Genomic DNA, 21,898 nt, shown 5'->3' with positions numbered 1-21,898 from the left:
TGCTGAGGAAAGTTTAGTTAATATATCATTTACGTAAAATATGCATATTCTTGTATTGTGCTTTTTTTATTCATTTTAAGCAGGAACAATTTACAAGTATTGCAACGCTAATCAAATCAAAATAACAGCTGAAAATTAATATGTCGAAGGGAAAGGTTTTGCTGGTTCTTTACGAAGGTGGTAAGCATGCTGAAGAGCAGGAAAAGTTATTGGGGTGTATTGAAAATGAACTTGGTATCAGAAATTTCATTGAAGAACAGGGATACGAGTTGGTTACTACCATTGACAAGGACCCTGAGCCAACCTCAACGGTAGACAGGGAGTTGAAAGACGCTGAAATTGTCATTACTACGCCCTTTTTCCCCGCCTACATCTCGAGAAACAGGATTGCAGAAGCTCCTAACCTGAAGCTCTGTGTAACCGCTGGCGTCGGTTCAGACCATGTCGATTTAGAAGCTGCAAATGAACGGAAAATCACGGTCACCGAAGTTACTGGTTCTAACGTCGTTTCTGTCGCAGAGCACGTTATGGCCACAATTTTGGTTTTGATAAGAAACTATAATGGTGGTCATCAACAAGCAATTAATGGTGAGTGGGATATTGCCGGCGTGGCTAAAAATGAGTATGATCTGGAAGACAAAATAATTTCAACGGTAGGTGCCGGTAGAATTGGATATAGGGTTCTGGAAAGATTGGTCGCATTTAATCCGAAGAAGTTACTGTACTACGACTACCAGGAACTACCTGCGGAAGCAATCAATAGATTGAACGAGGCCAGCAAGCTTTTCAATGGCAGAGGTGATATTGTTCAGAGAGTAGAGAAATTGGAGGATATGGTTGCTCAGTCAGATGTTGTTACCATCAACTGTCCATTGCACAAGGACTCAAGGGGTTTATTCAATAAAAAGCTTATTTCCCACATGAAAGATGGTGCATACTTGGTGAATACCGCTAGAGGTGCTATTTGTGTCGCAGAAGATGTTGCCGAGGCAGTCAAGTCTGGTAAATTGGCTGGCTATGGTGGTGATGTCTGGGATAAGCAACCAGCACCAAAAGACCATCCCTGGAGGACTATGGACAATAAGGACCACGTGGGAAACGCAATGACTGTTCATATCAGTGGCACATCTCTGGATGCTCAAAAGAGGTACGCTCAGGGAGTAAAGAACATCCTAAATAGTTACTTTTCCAAAAAGTTTGATTACCGTCCACAGGATATTATTGTGCAGAATGGTTCTTATGCCACCAGAGCTTATGGACAGAAGAAATAAGAGTGATTATGAGTATTTGTGAGCAGAAGTTTTCCGGTCTCCTTTTGTTCTTGTTTTGGCGTATTCTCCACTATTCGTCCATAGCACATTTATACCTTAGCTAAATATTTTGTAAAGCAAAATTTTCGTTATCTCTTAAAAAATAGAAGAGCGGTTTATTAATATCAAATAATTGAAACTGCTGATATGGTAGCTATATACAAAATCTGCTGTCAAAATTTGGCAGTAAACGATCTTCACGGTAGCGGTTCAAATAAAGAGGAAAAGTCTTTCTCCCTTACTGTTTTTCTGGAATTTGGCTCGTCGTTAATAACAGAACTAAAGATACAGTAAAAGGAGAGATCGCAATCAACTTCATTAATTGTAACAGTAGCATAATCACAACTGATCATCTACACTATAAACAGTTTTTATTTCTAATTATGGGCGCCTGGCCGGCTCAAACATTGTGCTTTTAAGACTCCAAAAGTATCTGCTGCAGAAAAGAGCCATATAATGTTAAGTGTTCAGGGATAGGTTATCGCTTACTACTTCAAACGTTTCGAAGGAAAGCCAGGGAAGCCTATATCTGATTCCCTGTTTCATAATCCAATGCAGCCACTAGCTTATAATTATTTGAACTATTTGTCGAACATCACAGTAATAAAATCCCCAGAAAGTTCCACTTGCTGCATATTGGCACCTGTTGATTCACTCTCCATCACTTTTTTGTTAGCCGCCCAGCCTAGAAAGTCTTTAAATACATCTGAAATTTTTTTTTTTTTAACAGTGCACCCGTGCATCATACCTCATGCAAGGTACCTTTTTTTCTCAAAGGTATTGTCTTCCATTGAAGTGGCACTATGGCATGATGAACCCTGAGCATTTCTGAATTCAACAGAACCAAATTGTCCAGAAATAAATCTGTCCGACATGAATTATGAAACTTTTTTTCAATTAAGTGAAGAGAATTTTGCAGCGTCTTACCATTATTTTGACCCATTGGTCGCATGTTTGCGCTTTGACTTCGAGAACCATGTTAAAGCTTACTTGTACGACAACCAATGAAGTATATTACGGCAGTTTTTTTGGACTGGGTCAAAAAAAGTGTTGCATAATCAAATCAGGAACACATTAAAATGTTGTAAAATTTGTCTTAGTATCACCTGAGTGGTTATTCATTACGTACTACTGTCAAAATATTCGGATCTTTCCTAAACGGGCTTTTGAATTAGTGTTGCTTCTATTCCTGGAATGGAAGGTAATACTTTCATGCATTCTCGCTTTTCGGACTTTTAACAATAAATTAAAAACAATGATACTTTCATCAACTACCTATACACCCTGCGGGTCAATTATTTTTTTTTCGAATAACCGCTGAGGTTGGAAATATAGAAACATATTCCAGATCTGTATTTTCAGTTGCTAGAAAAAGGTTAATATAATCATTAAGGTTTTCAGCATATAACAGGTATAATTGATATATAAGCATCGTAATTTTCATTCAAAATGGAGAGCTACTGCTTCTGATAGATTGTACAATCTCAAGAAATCAAGAACAACAACCATACCATGAGTTTCCTAAACATTTTTACTTTTTTCAGCGTCCTTGTGTCTGTTGCAACAGCCGTCAGATTTGATTTGACTAACGTCACTTGTAATAACCTACATGGACCTCACTGTGGTACCTACGTTATGGAAGTCGTTGGCCAAAATGGTACATTTTTGGGTCAATCTACGTTTGCTGGTGCCGACGTTTTAACTGAAAGCGCTGGTGACGCTTGGGCAAGATATTTGGGCCAGGAAACAAGATTCCTCCCAAAGTTGACTACTATTGCTAGCAATGATACGAAGAACTTTTCTCCACTAATCTTCACCACCAATATCTACACTTGTAACCCTCAATCCATTGGTGATGCTATGGTTCCTTTTGCTAACACTGTTACTGGTGAAATTGAATACAACTCTTGGGCAGACACCGCTGATAATGCTTCCTTCATAACCGGTTTAGCTAACCAATTGTTTAACTCTACTCAGTATGGCGTTCAAGTTGCTTCCTGTTACCCAAACTTTGCTTCTGTTATTTTGAGCACCCCAACTGTGAACATTTTCGCTGCGAATGAGACATTACCAGATTATTGTACCGCCATCCAGTTGAAGGCCGTTTGTCCACCAGACGCTGGTTTTGCTTGATTTTTTCCAGCTGCATAATCTGTAGACATATTTTAAGTATATTTTTTAGGCAGTTTTATAAATTAACAGACTATAATTATTTTAGAGAAAAAGACCCAGATTTATACTTCTGACTTTTCTTTTTTATGTTGATCTTATTGTCACTGTCATTGGATCATAATAATGATTCTTTTTTGAACTTCTCTTGAAAGTATCCTCTTATTCTCTTTTGATGATAGGTCCAAATGCACGTGTACTTAGAGATTAGAGCGCAGATGGTTTTCTTGTCAACATCATATCAATTGTTTGCCGAACCAAAATACAACGTTGACTTGATCGTTCCTAGGTCCATCAGCTACTGCACATTCTTACGAGTTATTCATCCGTGAAATATAGCTACATTTTCGAGCATATCTTGAAGTGGTCCATTCTCAACATCACCCTTTCAATTACGCGTGTTTTAAAATACCCAACGTCGTCAGAATCCGACTGATCATCATGGTAAGACTATTGCTCCAAGCAATCTAACCAAGGCATTCTCTTTTCCCTTTTAATTAGTTCACAGTCACTGGCAAACAATCTTCTCTAATCAAAAAAAGAAATTTATTCTATATTGTCTTCTCCGTATTTTGCCCTCTTCACTCCTTTTGCCGTGCCTCGCATAATCTAGTTATTGTGTTTAATATTGTTTTTCTTCTTGAAAACTTGTGTAATAATTTACAATAAAATTTAGTGTTATAGTGAATATACTAGAGACATCGACAAACTTTTTTGTCAGTTTTCAGCTAGACAGTTGTATTGATTGTATTGACTAGGTCTGGATTAAGATGGGCACATCCTTCAGTAGCTACTCAGGAGCCACAGTTTTCATAGTAGTAATGAGATATAACCGCCGCCAGCTATCGGTGTTTTCTAGGTCCACTACTGTTATAAAAACTATAAACCCTATCATTTCCGTAAATTCTTGAAAGCGTTAGTTTATGATGAACTTCCTAAAGAACCTGGCAAGGCGACCAATACCATATAATTTGCCGAAATACTAACAGTGATCAAGCAAAGCGGCAAAACTACTAAAGCACACCTGCTTAATCAGGAGACGTTATTCTCACATTGCGTCTTTATAAACTTTCAAAGCACGCTCCCTACTATGCTTTAAATCAACTAAAGGTTTTGGATAGTTTTCTGGACGCTTATTTTCGGAAGAAATCAATTCGGGAACCCATTGTTTGACGAATATCATTTGTGGGTCATATTTTTTTGCTTGTATATCCATATTAAAAACTCTAAAATATGGTTGGGCATCAATTCCTGTACTAGAACAAAAACCCCAGCCACCAACATTTGAAGACGAATCACCGTCTATCAAGTGTTTCATAAACCAGCGTTCCCCCCATCTCCAATCTATTAATAAGTTTTTAGAAAGAAAAGAAGCTGTGATCATTCTAGATCTGTTATTAATATAGCCTGTGTACAGTAATTTTCTCATTATGGCATCGACTATGGGAATGCCTGTATTACCAGTACACCACTTTTCAAATGCTACAGGGTTATTCTCCCATTTTATATCTAAAGTGTCCAATCGATAAGGCATTCCCATTGAGGTATATGGCCAGTTGCACATACAATGTCTGTAAAAATCTCTCCATGCAACTTCTTTGATGAAATTTTGGGTGGACGAATTATCTTTCAGTGCTTTTGACATTATTTGTCCGTTGCATGATTGAAATGCCTGGTTGACTATAAGTCTTGTGCTTATCCTACCAGTAGTTATATATACACTTAGCCCAGAGGTTCCACCCAAATATAGCATGTCTTTTTCATTGTTGTACTTAGAACTTTTTGTACCGAGGAAATCTTTTAATCTGGATAAAGCTGCTTCTTCAGAAACGTCTGGCAAGCACCATTTTGATTTAGGTATATATTGAAGGAATTCATCCGGTAATGAATATTGGAATGGCTTCAGTTCAAAAGTTTCGTTGTACTTTAATGGTTCGATTATATGCAAATGACAAATTTCAGAGGTACTCTTTTTGTAATTATTTACATATAGCACCCATTTTTTGTACCATGGAGTAAACACAGAATAGTTGGTGCCTCTGTCAGTAGTGATCAATCCAGGAGCAACAATGCAAGAGTCGTGGTAGTATTTCAATTGCAATCTATGGTCTTCATTTTCTAACAGCCTAATATCACGGTACAGTTCATCTGTTTGGTATTCTATATTAGCAGTGATTATCGTACCTGTTCCTGAACTTACATTCATACATTTTTCTTTGAAAAACTCCACGAACTCTTTTGAATTAGATAAGGTACTTTTTGGAGTGTGGAATTCCCACAGAAGAAGAGGTATGTGTAATTCGGCTAAGGACTGCTGCAAATTTTTTAACGCCCCCATTATAAACATCAATTTCCATCCGCTATCCATATGGGCTCTCCAATCATCTTCATTGATGACATAAACAGCATATAATTTGGCTTTTGCGTTTTTTTGCCTCAATTGCTGGAAGAGCGCAACACTTTTGTACAGTCCCACATTATCATATAAACGTAGATCATTTCGAAACCAGTGCATGACAGTGCTAACATTCTCAAACGACGTTTTTTGCTTCTTTTGCAGTTTTTCCACAATCTCCATTGGTTTAGCCCGAGACTTATTATTGAATTGATTTGCGCCTGTCCTAGTAATTGGCCTTGGATAATATTTTTTGTTCAACGAGTGGTATTGTTCAAAATCATGTTCTATATCCAGCCGAGATCTCTTACTAGCATATGCGTTCGAGGAAGATATTACCGTTCTTTTCATTATCAGTGCTGGTTGTCTGTTCTGTGAAACGAATTGTAAAGAGGAATAAGTGTCAAAGTAAGCATACTTTCACCCCTTAAGGTTTAATTTGACTGCTTCCTCGAAAAACGAGGAAGAAAAGTGGCGCCAGTAAAAGCGAGATATGTAGTTCGGGATAAAAATAATTGAATACGCAGTCATCAAACGTAATTGTTGTAGCTAGCATTATGAAGCGTCATCTTCATATCAATAACTTCTTTAATATGCTTATTGGATAGAAAGATTTATGGATTTCAAAAAGCTCCGATGATGATTCTGGATAGAGTTTTGATTTTGCATAAACTTCTAGATAACAATTTCGAGAAAAAACAGCTGTATCTTCTCATATTGTTAAAAAGGTGGGTTCAATTGACGGAGCTTGTTATATTATGCTTGGATTTGTTACAAAATACTTGCTAAGTAATATTAAAAGGATACTCTATGAATACAATCAGTAAAAAGATGTTGGTACTAGCGCCGGTGTTAAAATGCACACAAAATATACCATAATCTTGACTACGTAGGAATAAATCCTGTATAAAGTCAAACCAAAAACAACGTTACCTTGATCTTACTATTGCCAATAAGTATGAAAACCTCAGATTAATTATGGGCAATAATTGCGTATTGAAAAAAAATTGAAAAAATATGTGATGCGAAGTTCTAGCTAATATGTATGTATCTCATTTGGCTAGGTCGTAATGTCTCGGATAAATGCCTGCTCAATTGAACCTAAAGAGTAATCTCGTTTCATTCGACCTCAGTTGCCTGTATAACGTTCCTCTGGGTGTTACACGTCAAGTTATATTTTTCGGATTGGACGGATTGCGAAAAAATCCTTGAGTAATAAGCCACTAGATTGTATCCTACTTCACCATTTTCTATTTCTGTTTCTGTTTCTTTTTTTATTTTCTTTCTCGTTCTATATGCAGCAGATAATGGATTAAAGCTCCCTGACAGGCAAATTCCTGAGTCAAATCAGGAACGGTCGTGATACCAAGAGAGTCTGGCTTTGAGTGTTCTCCAATAATAAGATTGGAGCATTTTGACGTGGATCTAGGGAGTATATCGGAAAAAGTTCTTGTATAATGGCCAATTACGAAATCTGGAGCCTTACTTTTTCCTTGATCTGGTTTTTGCCTTTCCTTTTGGTTACTATTTGAGTAATTGAGCCTGTCCTCATCTAGGAACATCAATCGAAAATGATCGCTGTAGAATTTCACATGCCAACGAAAACGCATACCGTCCAAAGTGGAATATAGATCTCGCATATTACTTTGTTTGATTATTTGGTATTTTTTGACCGGCTGCGTTTTAGAAGGATAGAAGAAATCGTATTTAGTTTCAAAAAATCCTTGATGAGCATAAATTTCACAATATAAAATTTTGCATAAACGAAAAACTTTATCTTGACAAATAACTTTACAATCAGAGTATAAAGGCGGATCTTGCACCCCTTGTAAAACGTACTTGTAGATATAGAAATCCGGCGAGCTCCGAGTAATTTTGCCAATAACGTTATAACTTTGGACAATATGAAAAAGAGGAACACCTACACCATCCGCATCTAGAGTACTGATATTAAAGTTTGTCTGTTTGAATTTGTCATAGGATTGCTCACTTGAGAATACAAAATATCCTCTAGTCCCGAATATACTTGCAATGGGCATATTTCTCTCTCTGCTAAAATGGAGACGTTCAGGAATTGTGTTCCTTTGAGTCTTTTCAATTCTATAATTATCATCATCACTCAATGGTTGACCACTGAAACCACGCATTGTTAATTGGTTGTTTCTTCTTTGAATTATTATGTCTTGGTTTCTACTGCCCGCCTTATATACAGTAGCTCAGTGAAAGTGGCTGCTACAGTTTTTTCGCTGTTTCTATGTACAATGCCTTTGAAAAATTAAGAGGCTTACGAATGAACATGAGCCCCTGTTGCTGACAATGAAGTGATATTTCTATGAAAAGCCTCGCTTTTATAAGCCTTTATGACATACACCATAGGCGATAATCGGGGAGAAAGGTTTTCGTCAAGAGCTCACTATCAGTATTTTCTCAGTAATTCGAGATACCACTATCATAGAAACTTCAAACCCACTGTAAGTGATGCAAGTACAGTGTAACCTTCATTTGTTTGCGAATTGAAGTTTGATTAAATAATAACTTATTACGTAAGTATTTACGAGACATTTGCGTATCGTTGCCCGCTAATTTTCATCGAACTGGCATTGAATGAGAGTAATAAAGGAAGAAAGTTCTTAATTCACTCGCCTAATTTTCAACCTACCTGATGTATTACCCTTCACCGTTGACTGGCAAAACCTGGTTGAATATCGCTCCCTCGGAAAAATGATATCAATCCTGCAATGAGAGATTGTATATTGCGCATTTTCTATATCAAATAAATGAAGAAAAGTGGCAACTTTGACTCTGCAACGAAGACAGTTCTGAGATGAATGGCAGAAAGAACTGCAGCTTCGAAGAATGCTTTTCGGGAAGGTAAATGAATAGCTAGAACATTTTCAATTGGATACCCTGATGTAATGCAAAACTTTTGTTTTCTATCATGCCTAAAGTATCAATTCATATCATGATGAAAAAGGTAACTCTATGTAGCCATCCGTGTTTCAAGATTATGTTCTCGTGATTGACAACTTACGACAGTGGCGCTGTATATGTCAGATGCGACTGTATTGAAACGATCCACATTCTAAAGGGTGCTGCTTATTATTCCTCCGATAAGTACTGTTCCCGTAACCCTGATTACCCTTCGATATTTATTAATCAGGGAGGAAATAATAATAAAGCGAATAGCGATTTTATACTCATGCGTTAAATTTGTATTTTTGCCAACTCAATCTAAATGACTGCAATTTTTCATACCAAGAATGTTAGCAATGTACCCTTTTTTTAAGTAGTGGTGTGCAGTGAAGGATTGTTATTTGGCGATGAAAACTAATTGCAAATCCCCACAAATAGGATTTTTAAATAACAGTAAGGGTGAGGTGTAGTACCTTCGCCGGCTTATTAGATTCCCGCTGATTTTTAAGGACTAAATGCATTGAATATTAATGGAGTACAGTTATTTCATACAGTAATTAAACAAGGTCCGTGTTTTTGTGGTTTTGGTATTCGTAACAGGTTAGCATTGATAGGGCGGATTGAAATGCTACCAATTCTGGAATTCCTCCACGTATTCTATCCATTTGTCACCGTGTTCAAGAACTCTTTTTGCCGTCAACTCTCGTGTCTTGTCTACAAAGCCCTCTGACCCGCAACAAGTGACCAACAAAGATTTTGCACCACTTACTGCTTCTTCAATTATCTCATCGATATTTGGTCGTCCAAAATCAGTAATCATTTCCGCTGATTTCGATGTCGTCAGCAGTCTGCCTTCCGTGCTCATATTAGCAATTGCTCCCTCCTCCGTGTTCGATTCATCTTTTCGCTCTCCTGTGAAGTAAATTTTTGTGTCTATGTTCAACTCTTTTAGCACCATTATCTCTTTGCGATACACTTCTAAGAGATCAAGGTTACGTACACTCCACACAAATTTGATCATTTGATGAGAATCGTTGCTTTTGACCTGGCGACCTGCCTTTATTGCCATCGACAGAGGTCCAGGAACACCCGCCCCTCCGGCAATAAACAGGAGGCTTTCGAACAAATGTGTTCGCGTGCTTTGTCCATAAGGTCCTTCTGCTAGTACTCGCATTTCCGTGTACCCTTCGCTCTCTAAAAGGTATTCCTGTAATTTTTTGGTTAGCCCATTTTTCACTGTTATCACAACTACCAACTCACCATCCTCAACCAAAGAATCCATGACCGTGAATGGATGTGATTGCCAGAATATTTTTGGTCTTAAGAAGTACAGATATATATATTGGCCAGGTTCTGCTTTCCACCATTTGGAGCTTTTTGAGATTCTCACTTCTATCATGGACTCGCCACACAGTTTCAATTTAGCCCATGGCATTCCAAAAATTGCAATCTTTATTAGCCGCAGAATACGGTCAGCAATCCAAAACAGTGCACACGCCATTATCCATTCACCCCATCCAAGTTTATAGCAATGTTTCCAGCACGCATGGAAAAATCCTATTGCTAAGATAATGTGCGTAATAACAAACAATTCGTAATAATGTCGTCTAAAGAAGAAGAACGAAAAAAACACAAGTATTCCAACAATGATCATGGCATGTCTTCCGGATGTCCATAGATCACTATACTTCACGTATTTCCAGTAATTTTCTATGTATGCATGGTAGGTGTATCCTATTGCATGGATCGTACAGTCTACTAACATGAATCTTCCTAACCATTTGTGGTAAGTAATGAATGCGGTATATCTTATACCTGTGAGCCAAGTCATTGTGCTGTTTTTACCGCCAAAGAGAACTATCAAAGGAAAATGTGCGAATGCCAGGATCCCTGCCCTGTCGGAAAGGAAGATAAGCACTTGGCTTCTGCGATCACTGAGCAACTCATTATGGTCAAAATTGTAACTACTCAACAAGAACCCGTGCAACAAAACGTAACCGAATAGGACAAGGGTCTCTAACCTGGTAGGGACCAGACCGATGAAAAACCACCTTCCCACTGACATAGCATGGTTATGAACAAGCGCTGGAAGAACATAGTGGCCTCTTAAGAAAGCAGACACCTTGTTTTTGAACACCGTTTGTTTAAGTCGAGAAAAGTTCAAGAAGTGATATACAGCTGCAATAAACAGAACTCCTATCCAGTATAAGCAAATCGTCACTCCATAAACATTTCCTTTGTCTATATTATCCAGGGGCCCAAAATAAGCCCATACCCACCTATCTAGAGAGGCTTTATTGGGAGTGACGGGATATCGTATGTTTTCCTTTACCTCATCAAGAGGCCGGATGAAAAGGGATGCATTGGCAAAAATTCGATAATACTCCTCATTGCTGACGACCTCATCTTTGTGATAATCGTGGCAATACTGATTAATTTTGCTAAACGTTTTTTCGAATATTTTTTTACTTTTCTTCCTACTGTCGAGAACATCCTTCGCGCAATGTAACCAAGACCCTAGTGCTGGTTCATAAGTGCAAAGAGTAGCGTGCCGACCCTTCACATCCGTGTCAAATTTGTGTGATTCCAATTCTTTAGCACAAGCATCAATTGCTATCTGGTCCCATTGCGTTCTTTTCTTAGTTGATGCTGGTTTTGCTAAAGAACCTGGTGCCAAATACACCAACAGCAGCACTAATCTAGCGAAAAGCATTCGAAATCTGGGTGAATTAAATTAACTGCGACAAAATTGGTGATGTGACATACCGAAAACGCTACATTACACATTTGCCAAGTAAAAAATTGACGCTCCTTTTTTAATGATCGCTAATGTAATGAAAAGTAAAAATCCAATTAAACGAGGAAGCGGTAAAATATGATTGCTGTGTAGTAATGCCACAGTCTTCTTAGTCCTACCTATGTCCTAGATTTTTTTTTGCACCCTGTTTGTTCCGCACCCCGCTATCCCATATTTTTTGATGTATGTGAAGGAAAGCAATCTAAGGGCTCAAGAGCCGAGTTCCGCCATTCTAGGAAAGGGTGCAAAAAAATGGGGTTCAATTATCGTTCGAGATTTGTTATTTTTTTTTTTGTAAAAGTTGATTTATGGGGTATTTAAGCCAAGAACTATTTGAAGTATTAGGAGGTAATATGAATGTTCGAACAGATACAAACAAGTACTTCCACTCGCTTAAAAATAACTAATAACAATAATCCCTAAAATGAAATTCTCTTCCGCTTTGGTTCTATCTGCTGTTGCCGCTACTGCTCTTGCTGAGAGTATCACCACCACCATCACTGCCACCAAGAACGGTCATGTCTACACTAAGACTGTCACCCAAGATGCTACTTTTGTTTGGGGTGGTGAAGACTCTTACGCCAGCAGCACTTCTGCCGCTGAATCTTCTGCCGCCGAAACTTCTGCCGCCGAAACCTCTGCTGCCGCTACCACTTCTGCTGCCGCTACCACTTCTGCTGCTGAGACTTCTTCTGCTGCTGAGACTTCTTCTGCTGATGAAGGTTCTGGTTCTAGTATCACTACCACTATCACTGCCACCAAGAACGGTCACGTCTACACTAAGACTGTCACCCAAGATGCTACTTTTGTCTGGACTGGTGAAGGCAGCAGCAACACCTGGTCTCCAAGTAGTACTTCTACCAGCTCAGAAGCTGCTACCTCTTCTGCTTCAACCACTGCAACCACCACTGCTGAAACTTCTTCCTCTGCTACATCCTCTAGCACCGCTGAATTATCTAGTTACACCGGTGCTGCTGATGCCATCACCGCTGGTACTGGTTTGATGGGTGCTGCCCTTGCTGCCGTCATGTTATTGTAAATGATATGTGAATAATCATGCGGGATATCCGATTTTTATGAAGCACCTTGCGGCTTGGCCTTTTTTCGAAGTTATGTTAGAATAAAAAAATTTTAATAACACACATTAAGTATGTATGTATATATACTGTTTCAAGTTCGTTGGTCTTCCTTTAATTGTTTGAAACGGTTAAAAGTATCTAATTAAAATAAATATACCCGAAATCATACTAAAAAAATAGTTAATATTAATAAAAGTAATGATAATAATAATAATAACAATAATAATAATACGATGATGATGATGAAACGAAAAACTGCTACATTGAAGTCACTGAGAAACGTAATGAAAAAAAGTCCTTTTTACTAGCCTTTTGAAGGAGAAAGACAATTATATTAGCTTTTCATAGATAAGTTATAAATATGCTATACACGATAACTAATAGCTTTTTTCTGGTTTGAAACCGAGCTTATAATAGGTAAGAAATCAAACCAAGGGCCAATGCACCGACACTTGCTCCTTGGAATGCAGCAGGAGCAGCACCAGAAGAAGAGGCAGAAGAGGAGGAGGAGGATGAGGAGGATGAGGAGGATGTAGATGATTCGACGGCTTGAGTGACGGTCTTGGTGTAAAGGTTGGTTGATGAACCTGAACCGTTTGTCAAAGTAAGTGTCTTTGTTGTACTCTTTTCAGAGGTGGTATCTGGTCCTTCGGTGACAACCTTTGTGTAAGTAGCATCACTATTACTGACAACGACAGTTCTAGTGGTACTGTAACTAATGATAGGGTCAGCGGTGTCGGTAACGACCTTAGTGTAAACGTTATTACCGTTAGTAGCAGTAATAGTCTTAGTGGTCATTACACTCGACACAGCTGCTGCCGAGACGGCAGTCATAACTGTAGTAGCTCCGAAAATAGTTGAGAATTTCATTATTATTGTTTTGTGATGGCTTTATGATAGACTTTTTTACAAGGACCGTAAAATTCTGCCTGAAGCACGCACACATTCCTGTTTTATACATATATTGCTAGGTAATATAAAATGCTAATTATACTGCACCCAGTTAGATTCGTATACATCTTATCCGAACTCGATTACAAATTATACAAGTGATCCAATTGGGTGAACCTCGAAACAGTTCTCTGTTCAAGGGTCCGCTGCGGGGCGAGGGGGGGTGCATTTGAACTTAGGGTGCATTGTTTTAAATCCTATACAGGATATGAACTTAGTTAGTTCAATGATCGCTTGATAAATTGCACCCTGCTCTTGAGGGTCATTCTAAGTAATGAAATTTTGGGTGTTTTTGTTTGCCGTCCTCGTTCAATTCGCTTCCGCCGTTCTGGAAGCCCCGTTAACTTCCGTTCCCGCATTCCGATCGCTGTAGGGCTTGGCGTCAGTAGCACCCAGATATTTCACTGTAGGAGCTTACTTCACTCATTTCAATTGGTATACAGAAATCTATGAAATGTAGTTAAAGGCATCACTAATCCGCATCCGCGATACCCGCAACATATACGGAATGTCTATGTAAAAATGTCTCCTGTGACTTTCATTAATCGAATCTTTCTATAAAAAAAAAAATGAGCAAATCACAGTACACCCACTACTCGCATCATCAACGTTGAGTCAGTAGCAAAGTCTCCAGTTATGGTGCCCTCTGGTCCAATTGTAGTAAATTCGTTTGCACGGATGAAAAATAGCTCATGAATGTTCTTGTGTATTTGAATACCATTATGTGCGCGGCTCATACGGATTTAAGTGTGATCTTCCCCTCCGTATTCCCTGTCAATAACTCAAAGTTTTCCCATTTCGGTTTGAAGTTCTTCACAAGGGAGTTTCTTGGCGCAAAGGCATGATGATCGCATTTGCCTCAGTATATTTCGTCATTTCGGTACTGAGAAACGAAATTATTTTGCCTGTTGTCTTGCGTTTTGGCAACCCTTAAGAATTCATCTAATATGTTGGTCCTTAAAGATAAGCGCTTTTGCTTGTAAAATTCTGATTTTTTGTCTTGTGATGGTAATGCTACATTGAACATCAATGCGTATCTGATTTTAAAAAAAAAATTAGAAGTGTGTATAAAATGAAGGTATTATCAGTTGAGCAAATATTACATGTGCTCTTCAAAAGTACCTGCTTTTCATTTAGTGACTATCAGGATGATAACGCCGCTCGTCTTATTTTTAACTGTCGTTTTCTGATAAATGTGTTGAAAACGTGCTAAACAACAATTACCTGTTCTCAAGAGCCTTGAGCCTGGATTGAGAGCAAAAAATCTCTCTTTCATTTTATACAGAATTCGGAAAGAAGATGGATATTTCATGAAAATCTGTTGGTAAAAAGTGGATAAAAATTTTGTATTATTAGTATGTTCTTAGTGGTTAGGTGATAACGAAGCGAGAAAAGCAGGGCAAATGGAATAGAATAGCGTGTAGTTGTTAAAATTTTATTTCACTGAGGCTTATATGCTTACTGAGAAATTTTTTTTTTTTACAAAAAACTTCTTTTTATGTTATACCAGCTGTGGATTACCACAACAATTGGAAAGAACATCAATCCAGAAAAAAAATTCAGTTAATTTGGAGGAAGAGAAATTTAAGTCATGGAACAAGAGTGGGAGACAGTTAAAAAATGCTTCCAAAGATTAGTAGATTGAAAAAGTTTGTGAAAGTCGATCAATTGTCTTCATTGCAGCTAGACATAAATTATGTTTCAGGTCAAAACAATTAAATATATACTTGTGATAGGTAAAATAGTGAGGAAATAAATAAGGTAATTGATTACCAACTTTGGTATTCTTCAAAGTATTCGATTGCCTTTGCAGGCTTCTCTAGAACAAGATTTGCCGTTTGATCCCTTACTTCGTCAACGAAAACAGGAGGCCCACAACAAACCACAGCTAACGATCCATTTAGGTCACCAACTTCATGCAGAAGCTTTTCAACATTGGGTCTTCCATGATGAAAAACAGTACCATCAAATTCAACTGGATTAGGTGACTGTTCTAGGGTAGTTGCCATAACAACACCTTTTCCATCGGCCTTCTCGTCTTGTTGAGAAATTTCCAAACTATCATTAGGAGTTAATGCCGGAACTTCCATTGTATTGTAGATGTGAAGCTGTACATTAAGATCTTCTAGACACATCAGCTCCGGCTTGTAAGCCTCGAGTACGTTAAACCCTCTAACTGCAATCACTAATTTTATGAATTGTTTTCCAGTTGCCGCTGACGTTTTTCCAAGTTTAATGGCGTGTGCAATGGGCCCTGGCAAACCAGTACCTCCCGTAAGTAGCAAGACGTTATCATAATTATTGACTGGAGATGAAGAGCCATATGGACCTTCTATAGCTAGTCTCATAGATGCCTTACCTCCATTGCAACACACATACTTTTTGACAAGTTTTGTTACTCCCTTTTTTTCCTTCAGGATAATAGTCAGCTCACCATCTTTGATAATTGAATCTAAGACTGTGAAAGGATGTGACTGCCAAAAATACAGGTGGTGTAGGAATGAAACGAAAACATACTGTCCTGGTTTGGCTTTCCATAGCCTTACTGGTCGTTTGACTGTGACTCGAATGATGTCATCGCCAACTAACTGTAAGGAAGCCTTAGGGAAACCGAAATAAGATACTCTAACAATTCGAATTAGCCTATCAATAGTCCAGATAGCAATAGCAGCGTATATCCACTCAATCCCACTCAATTCTACGACGTGCTCCCAACACGTATAAAAGAACAATGCGCCAAGCACAATATGGAGAAATAAGAAGGCTTCATAGAAAAACTTTCTGAACATTGCCAAAGAAAAAAACACCATAACACCAACTATACAAAGAGCAGCTACTCCAAATTGCCAATATGTCTCTTCCTTGCTTGCTGCCCAATCTTTGTAGAATACGGAATAACTGGTATAAGCAGCGCCATGAATCACAGCATCTAAAAACATCATTCTTCCCAACCACTTATGAAACATTATGAAAGAGGTATATTTTACTCCAGAAATGAATTCTAGAAAATTGTTCCTTCCTGCGAAAAGAGCTATTAGGGGAAAATGTGCAAATGCCAGGACACCACTTCTATCTGCCACGTATCGAGCAATCTGTTCTCTACGAGAGTCGAAAATTAAGTTGTAAGGATCATATTGATACCCGTATGCCAGAAAAACTGTATGAAGCACGAGGTATCCAAGTATAATGACGCCTTCAGATCGTGTGGGAAGGAAGCCTGTAAAAATTTTAAGGTAAGAAAAGCTCGACGCATGTTTACCCCAGATAGTAGGTATTGTCAAATATCTTCTCACATATCTTACAAGTCTTTGTTTAAATAAGGCAGTTTTAAACGGAGTGTAACTTAGATAATGGAGTATGCTGGCAAGAATCATAACACCTACAAAATAGGCGCAAATAATACCACCATAAGTATGACCAATGTCGTAGTTGGCGTAGAAACCATGGTAAGAATAATAATAGTTTTCTCTCACTTGGGCATCCATCTCGATTGGATACGTAAGATTCGCGCTACCTTCAGAATACTGTATTATGTATGTTGTTCCATTATTCAGCATATTATAGAAATCTGCATTAGTCATATTCTGAAGGTTATCAGTGTAATATGCGCAGTCTTCTTTGATAGCAGCAAAGGTTTTTTCAAAGGTTCTATTGGAATAACCCTTTTCATTCAATGATTCGTAAATACAATACAACATTGACTGTAATGCCGGTTCATATGTACATGCTGGTGAGGAATATAAATCGTCACTACTATACTCCCAGGTTACTTCGCCGAGAACTCCCATGCAGGCATCTGTCAAAACCAGTGGTAACTTGCCGTACATTTTTGTCTTAGCAGGGGAGGCGCTTGCTCCTGACAAGCAGCATAACAAAATAGAACCACAAAGGAGGACCCAATACATTGTTTTCCTTGTGTCTTATAATTTTTGAATTGAGAACGTTCATCAGCAATTGAAGTTAATCATTCTCTTGCCACCTTATATAAGTTGCGACGAATCTTTTAATATAAACAATTGATCAAATTCTGTACATCTATGTCAAAGATGAAAGCTTCTGACAGCCAAAAAAAAGAGTCTTTCATCGCCAACGAATCAGTAGCTTTTGTTAGAATTAAGAAGTTTGGCTTTTCGCCAATTCTTTGAGATGAGGTACACCCACATTCCACGTAAAACTCAAATATCGGTCCAGGAAAATTCTCGAGTTCAATCACGTCACCAATAGTAATAATAATTGTGCTTCTCTTGACACTCGCAAGGGACTTATTCTTTACCATTCAAATTTTTCTCCTATTATACACCCGAAATAAAGGCAAAATGAGATATGGGTGCATTTTACAAAAGAGGTTGCAACTATCCCGTTCGCAGTGTAAACTATGATCTAGGGTCAACAAAGCGGTTAATTTGTCATAGTTCTTTGCAGCTTTTAATTCTCTGATATCTTTCCCTCAAAGTGTATTGTTTTCGTAACTTTAGATTTTATCTAAATGTTTCATTTCCGGCGCATTATTAGCAAAAGGGTGCTGTCTCCCTAGCTGCATTCCCAGACCGGAGGCACAGAATTCTGTAGTGATACTCTGTCATTACTTACTGCAGAAAAAGTTAAGTAGCCGCTCAGTACCTCTTAATTGAAATGAAAAATTTTCGTCGCTTATTTCCTGCTTTGTTTTTGAGTACGTTTCCAATCATTTTCTGGCGTACTTCGTGAAAGGGTAAAATTAAAATACTGAAAGCATTCATATGCTGATATAGTGCAGAAAAGCAATGAATGCTAACAACTTCCCGGATATCTGAGCAACTGGATTCGATCAGAAAAGGCACTTTTTACAGACGTACGTCAAAGCTTTTATCTTTTGGCTATCTTCGCCAACTCTATAAAAGGCTGTACTCCTATAATTAACTGATAAATAATTCCCGAATCATACTAGTATTTATTTTCTATGAGTTGTGCTAAACAACGACTTTTTGAAATGCAATATGCTGAAAAAATCACTTTTTAGTCGCAAAGTCAATTTTGGGTGATCGAGGGTTTTATCTTTTTATGCACATGTAATTCTTCCCAAGAAATAGGAATTTCTTCCCAGATGATATTTTCCAACACTGCTTCGTAGTTATAATAATCTTGCAATGCCAACCGTAAAATAGTAACGCATTTCTAGAAGAATTTCGCAATTCATTTTATATTTTTTAATCAAATGAGAAAAAAGTATAACGATTAAAAACTCTCTAACCATGTATTGGAAAAAGATGTTGCAACTTATGTAATATTCCTTGGCAGGGTTTCCGGGGCCTGTGCGCAACTTTAACGCCATTTTATGCAGGCCGAGCATTCTAAGCCTCAAAAAAAGTTGTATCTCCGAACCTGCCAATCTTTACTGTCGTACCAACCAAGGGTATGAAAAAAGCAAATAAGGCCTACAGCTTATTCAGCTTAGTATACTTCATCAGATTTATGATAAAATTTTTTTGCACTGATCCATCATTTTTTTATGGAACTGGTGGAGGAAGCTAGTTAAACCGCGAATTAAGTTAGGCGATGCGATGCGCCTACGTATTTTCAAAGTTTTACTGAAATTGGCTCAAAGCATAATTGTGATTGGAATGGGAAGCAATAAAAAAATGACTTTTGAAGTTTTCAGTTTGAATGACTTTCGATTAAATGTTTTTATTGATAATTGAGCGAAAGTGGTAGAAAGTATGTACTGGCTATTTTTCTTCCAAATATAGCCGAGACCGAACAAAATTTAAACAAAACAATTAATTAAATTATTCATTATTCATTATTCATATTAGAATATCAAGTTGTAAAAAGCTTGAAAGTCTTTTTTTTTAAAAAAAAAATAGACTGGACATGAGTCTTATAAATAAAGGGCAGTGAAAGAAGACTAGTGTATTAGAAGTGTATCCGCATGTGATATGACTATTTAAGTGTCACAACGGCATTCTTTTATTGCTGATGATAAGATCTAGAGAACTCTTCAGGGATGTTTTTCTACATACGTTCTAAGCTTTCCCACCTACACTAAACCAAATACTAATAAAGTGTATAAAAATTTCCGGACCACTCAAACAAAATTTCGCTCAGCAATACTTCAAATCTTGACTTGCTTTTATTTTTATCTTTCGGTTTTCCACCTGACGTTATCAACTTTTCTTTAATGAATTGAACTTCCAAGCTTTAACACTGTTCCTGAGCCTCTTGAGTATTGACATAAACAGTCAGACCTTCTCTCGTATTTTTATAGATCGAACTTGAACCATCAATTTGGTGCAATGCAGTGCAATTTGCATTTGGTTCAGACACTATGTCCAAGAAAAGAATATAATATCAGTCAAGGTTTCACCCCTCATTCCAGGCGTGACGGGATTTCTTTAAATTTCCTATTTTCAAATACCGGATATATTACTTTCTGCGCAATTATCAAAGATAAAATATAGTAAGCAGGTATTAAACATCAATTCCATTCCCTCTAATTATAAATCAATTTGCTTCTCGATACACATAATCTATAATACTCTTTTACATAAAGTTTAACGTGTCTGATGGATCTAGCAAAGCATCCCAGTCAATATCGAGTAGGTGAGTAGTTTCAAGATTAGATCTCTGGTGAGTTGCCTGCTCAAGCTGCTGAATTTCTTGTCTTTTTTTTTTCATGGAATCCTCAAGAAGCAGTTTTGCGGTCTTTTGTGCTTCAAAAGCAATACGTGTACCGAGAATTTGAGTAATATTATCTAACGTTTTCATGGCAGTAGCAACATGTGAAAGACTTTCCGGTGTGTCGATGGCAAGAAGGACACAGACGTACTGGAATGAGGTGCTCAACACATTCCACCATGCTTGATCCAGTTTTACAAGAGCGTATGCTGCTGATAGCGCAGTGTTGCCGATATCAATTATTTGTAAAACAACATTTTTATCAAGAATATGATTCAGCAAACGAAGTCTTCTATACAAAGAGAGGCATATATCACCCTTGGTCAACGACAAAAACGGATGTGCGTTTGGTGATTCATGAACGGCCGCCAGGGCCTGCAACAATTGCGCTGCGTTTGCGTTCACGCTGTCTTGGGGAATCAGGTGTGCTAACGCGACTAAATGAGCTGTAAAATTACCGTCCGTCTCCTTAACTGGCTTGCAAGTAATTCTATTCAGCGTAACACTTGAGCGCCCATAGTCATATGAAAGAATGGTATTGATTGACCATGCACACCAAAATAATCTTCTAGTGTGTTCGCTCACTACAGTAGTTCTTTTTGGTGGAACGTTGTTCGATATCGCTATATCCTCTCTGTCAATCTCATGATGCAGGCCAATTGCCTCAGAAAGATGGATGGTTACGCAGCTAGCTAACCATGCTACATGGGGCCTCGAAGTGGCTCGCAGGTAAATGGTGCGCAAAACCCATGCGGAGACTTGCTCCACCGTGGGAATGCGACTGAAAGTCGGGTCATCAAGGATCCCTTTGGCATATTGTACTATATCCATCTCTCGGGGATGGCCAAGACTTCCCATAAAAAATGATCCTAAAGCTATCACCCCTGCAATAACAGCCCCATACTCTAAGGTTTTTACGTCGCCATCCCAGTATTTTTCAACATTCTTTGCCAGTTGCTCTGGATTAACAACATCAAATATCGGGTGAACAACTGAAAAATAAACTTTTGAGATACGGTAATACTCTTCCTTTGTAACTAAATCAGAAAGAAGGACATGTGAGTTTGGATTTTCTTCCGGTCTGATTCCGCAATGCCAAGCGAAGGAATGTAGGCGTGGAGGATTAGTTGATCGGAGTTCGAGACCAAGACAGCGGGGGAAAGCAACTGCAGAGTGCTGGATCGTGTACCTAGACTTAGTTGGATCTACAATGTTTTGACTTGTAACGTTCTGTGTATTTATAGGCTGCGGTTGTTCGTTTCTATGTATACCCGGAAGAACAAAAGGTCTGCTCTCCGTATCAGGAGATGTTTCACCTACTTGTTGCACTTGAGGTGATGCCGAAGGGACACGACCGTCAATATAATGACATACATATCCATAGGCAACGCACATTTCACATGGAGATTTGCCATTACATTTCCTTTTACGTTCCCTACAGGGCACGCAAGCCTTTCGGACTCTTTGTCGCTTGTGTGGTAATGCTGTCGATCCTGGGGATGCCATTTGGTGAGCTTAAAGTAGGAAAGTGTGCGCTAAGTTATCTTACTGAAGTTCTTTCAGGTTTCTACTTGAAAAAATAATGTATCTTTTCACTCGAGAATGGCCTCTTGTAATTTTCATATTTATC

The 21,898-nt window shown here is 38.2% G+C and overlaps 10 protein-coding genes across 10 annotated transcripts; 3 read left to right on the top strand and 7 right to left on the bottom strand.

Moving 5' to 3' along the window:
- Nucleotides 1-140: 140 nt before the first annotated feature.
- On the top strand, nt 141-1,271 carry FDH1 (formate dehydrogenase (NAD+); the record flags this gene model as incomplete). Its single annotated transcript, NM_001183808.1, has 1 exon — nt 141-1,271. The coding sequence occupies one exon, from the start codon at nt 141-143 to the stop codon at nt 1,269-1,271; it is 1,131 nt and encodes a 376-aa protein (NP_015033.1).
- A 1,551-nt stretch (nt 1,272-2,822) lies between these two features.
- On the top strand, nt 2,823-3,443 carry YOR387C (uncharacterized protein; the record flags this gene model as incomplete). The annotated part of the gene is made up of 1 exon (NM_001183807.3): nt 2,823-3,443. One exon carries the CDS (start codon nt 2,823-2,825, stop codon nt 3,441-3,443), a length of 621 nt encoding a protein of 206 aa, NP_015032.3.
- A 1,084-nt stretch (nt 3,444-4,527) lies between these two features.
- PHR1 (deoxyribodipyrimidine photo-lyase PHR1) lies at nt 4,528-6,225 on the bottom strand (the record flags this gene model as incomplete). The annotated part of the gene is made up of 1 exon (NM_001183806.1): nt 4,528-6,225. One exon carries the CDS (start codon nt 6,223-6,225, stop codon nt 4,528-4,530), a length of 1,698 nt encoding a protein of 565 aa, NP_015031.1.
- A 923-nt stretch (nt 6,226-7,148) lies between these two features.
- YOR385W (uncharacterized protein) lies at nt 7,149-8,021 on the bottom strand (the record flags this gene model as incomplete). Its single annotated transcript, NM_001183805.3, has 1 exon — nt 7,149-8,021. The coding sequence occupies one exon, from the start codon at nt 8,019-8,021 to the stop codon at nt 7,149-7,151; it is 873 nt and encodes a 290-aa protein (NP_015030.3).
- Nucleotides 8,022-9,415: 1,394 nt separating this feature from the next.
- Nucleotides 9,416-11,500, bottom strand: FRE5 (putative ferric-chelate reductase; the record flags this gene model as incomplete). The annotated part of the gene is made up of 1 exon (NM_001183804.1): nt 9,416-11,500. The coding sequence occupies one exon, from the start codon at nt 11,498-11,500 to the stop codon at nt 9,416-9,418; it is 2,085 nt and encodes a 694-aa protein (NP_015029.1).
- Nucleotides 11,501-12,008: 508 nt separating this feature from the next.
- Nucleotides 12,009-12,623, top strand: FIT3 (Fit3p; the record flags this gene model as incomplete). Its single annotated transcript, NM_001183803.3, has 1 exon — nt 12,009-12,623. The coding sequence occupies one exon, from the start codon at nt 12,009-12,011 to the stop codon at nt 12,621-12,623; it is 615 nt and encodes a 204-aa protein (NP_015028.3).
- A 448-nt stretch (nt 12,624-13,071) lies between these two features.
- FIT2 (Fit2p) lies at nt 13,072-13,533 on the bottom strand (the record flags this gene model as incomplete). The annotated part of the gene is made up of 1 exon (NM_001183802.1): nt 13,072-13,533. The coding sequence occupies one exon, from the start codon at nt 13,531-13,533 to the stop codon at nt 13,072-13,074; it is 462 nt and encodes a 153-aa protein (NP_015027.1).
- Nucleotides 13,534-14,473: 940 nt separating this feature from the next.
- On the bottom strand, nt 14,474-14,641 carry YOR381W-A (uncharacterized protein; the record flags this gene model as incomplete). Its single annotated transcript, NM_001184579.3, has 1 exon — nt 14,474-14,641. One exon carries the CDS (start codon nt 14,639-14,641, stop codon nt 14,474-14,476), a length of 168 nt encoding a protein of 55 aa, NP_878177.3.
- Nucleotides 14,642-15,383: 742 nt separating this feature from the next.
- On the bottom strand, nt 15,384-17,519 carry FRE3 (ferric-chelate reductase; the record flags this gene model as incomplete). The annotated part of the gene is made up of 1 exon (NM_001183801.1): nt 15,384-17,519. One exon carries the CDS (start codon nt 17,517-17,519, stop codon nt 15,384-15,386), a length of 2,136 nt encoding a protein of 711 aa, NP_015026.1.
- Nucleotides 17,520-20,133: 2,614 nt separating this feature from the next.
- On the bottom strand, nt 20,134-21,774 carry RDR1 (Rdr1p; the record flags this gene model as incomplete). The annotated part of the gene is made up of 1 exon (NM_001183800.3): nt 20,134-21,774. The coding sequence occupies one exon, from the start codon at nt 21,772-21,774 to the stop codon at nt 20,134-20,136; it is 1,641 nt and encodes a 546-aa protein (NP_015025.3).
- Between the last annotated feature and the right edge of the window lie 124 nt (nt 21,775-21,898).

This window comes from Saccharomyces cerevisiae, chromosome XV, assembly GCF_000146045.2.
Source record: "Saccharomyces cerevisiae S288C chromosome XV, complete sequence".
Taxonomy (NCBI): Eukaryota; Fungi; Ascomycota; class Saccharomycetes; order Saccharomycetales; family Saccharomycetaceae; genus Saccharomyces; species Saccharomyces cerevisiae.
Note: the sequence above shows the minus strand (reverse complement) of the source record. Positions and strands in the feature narration are given on the sequence as shown.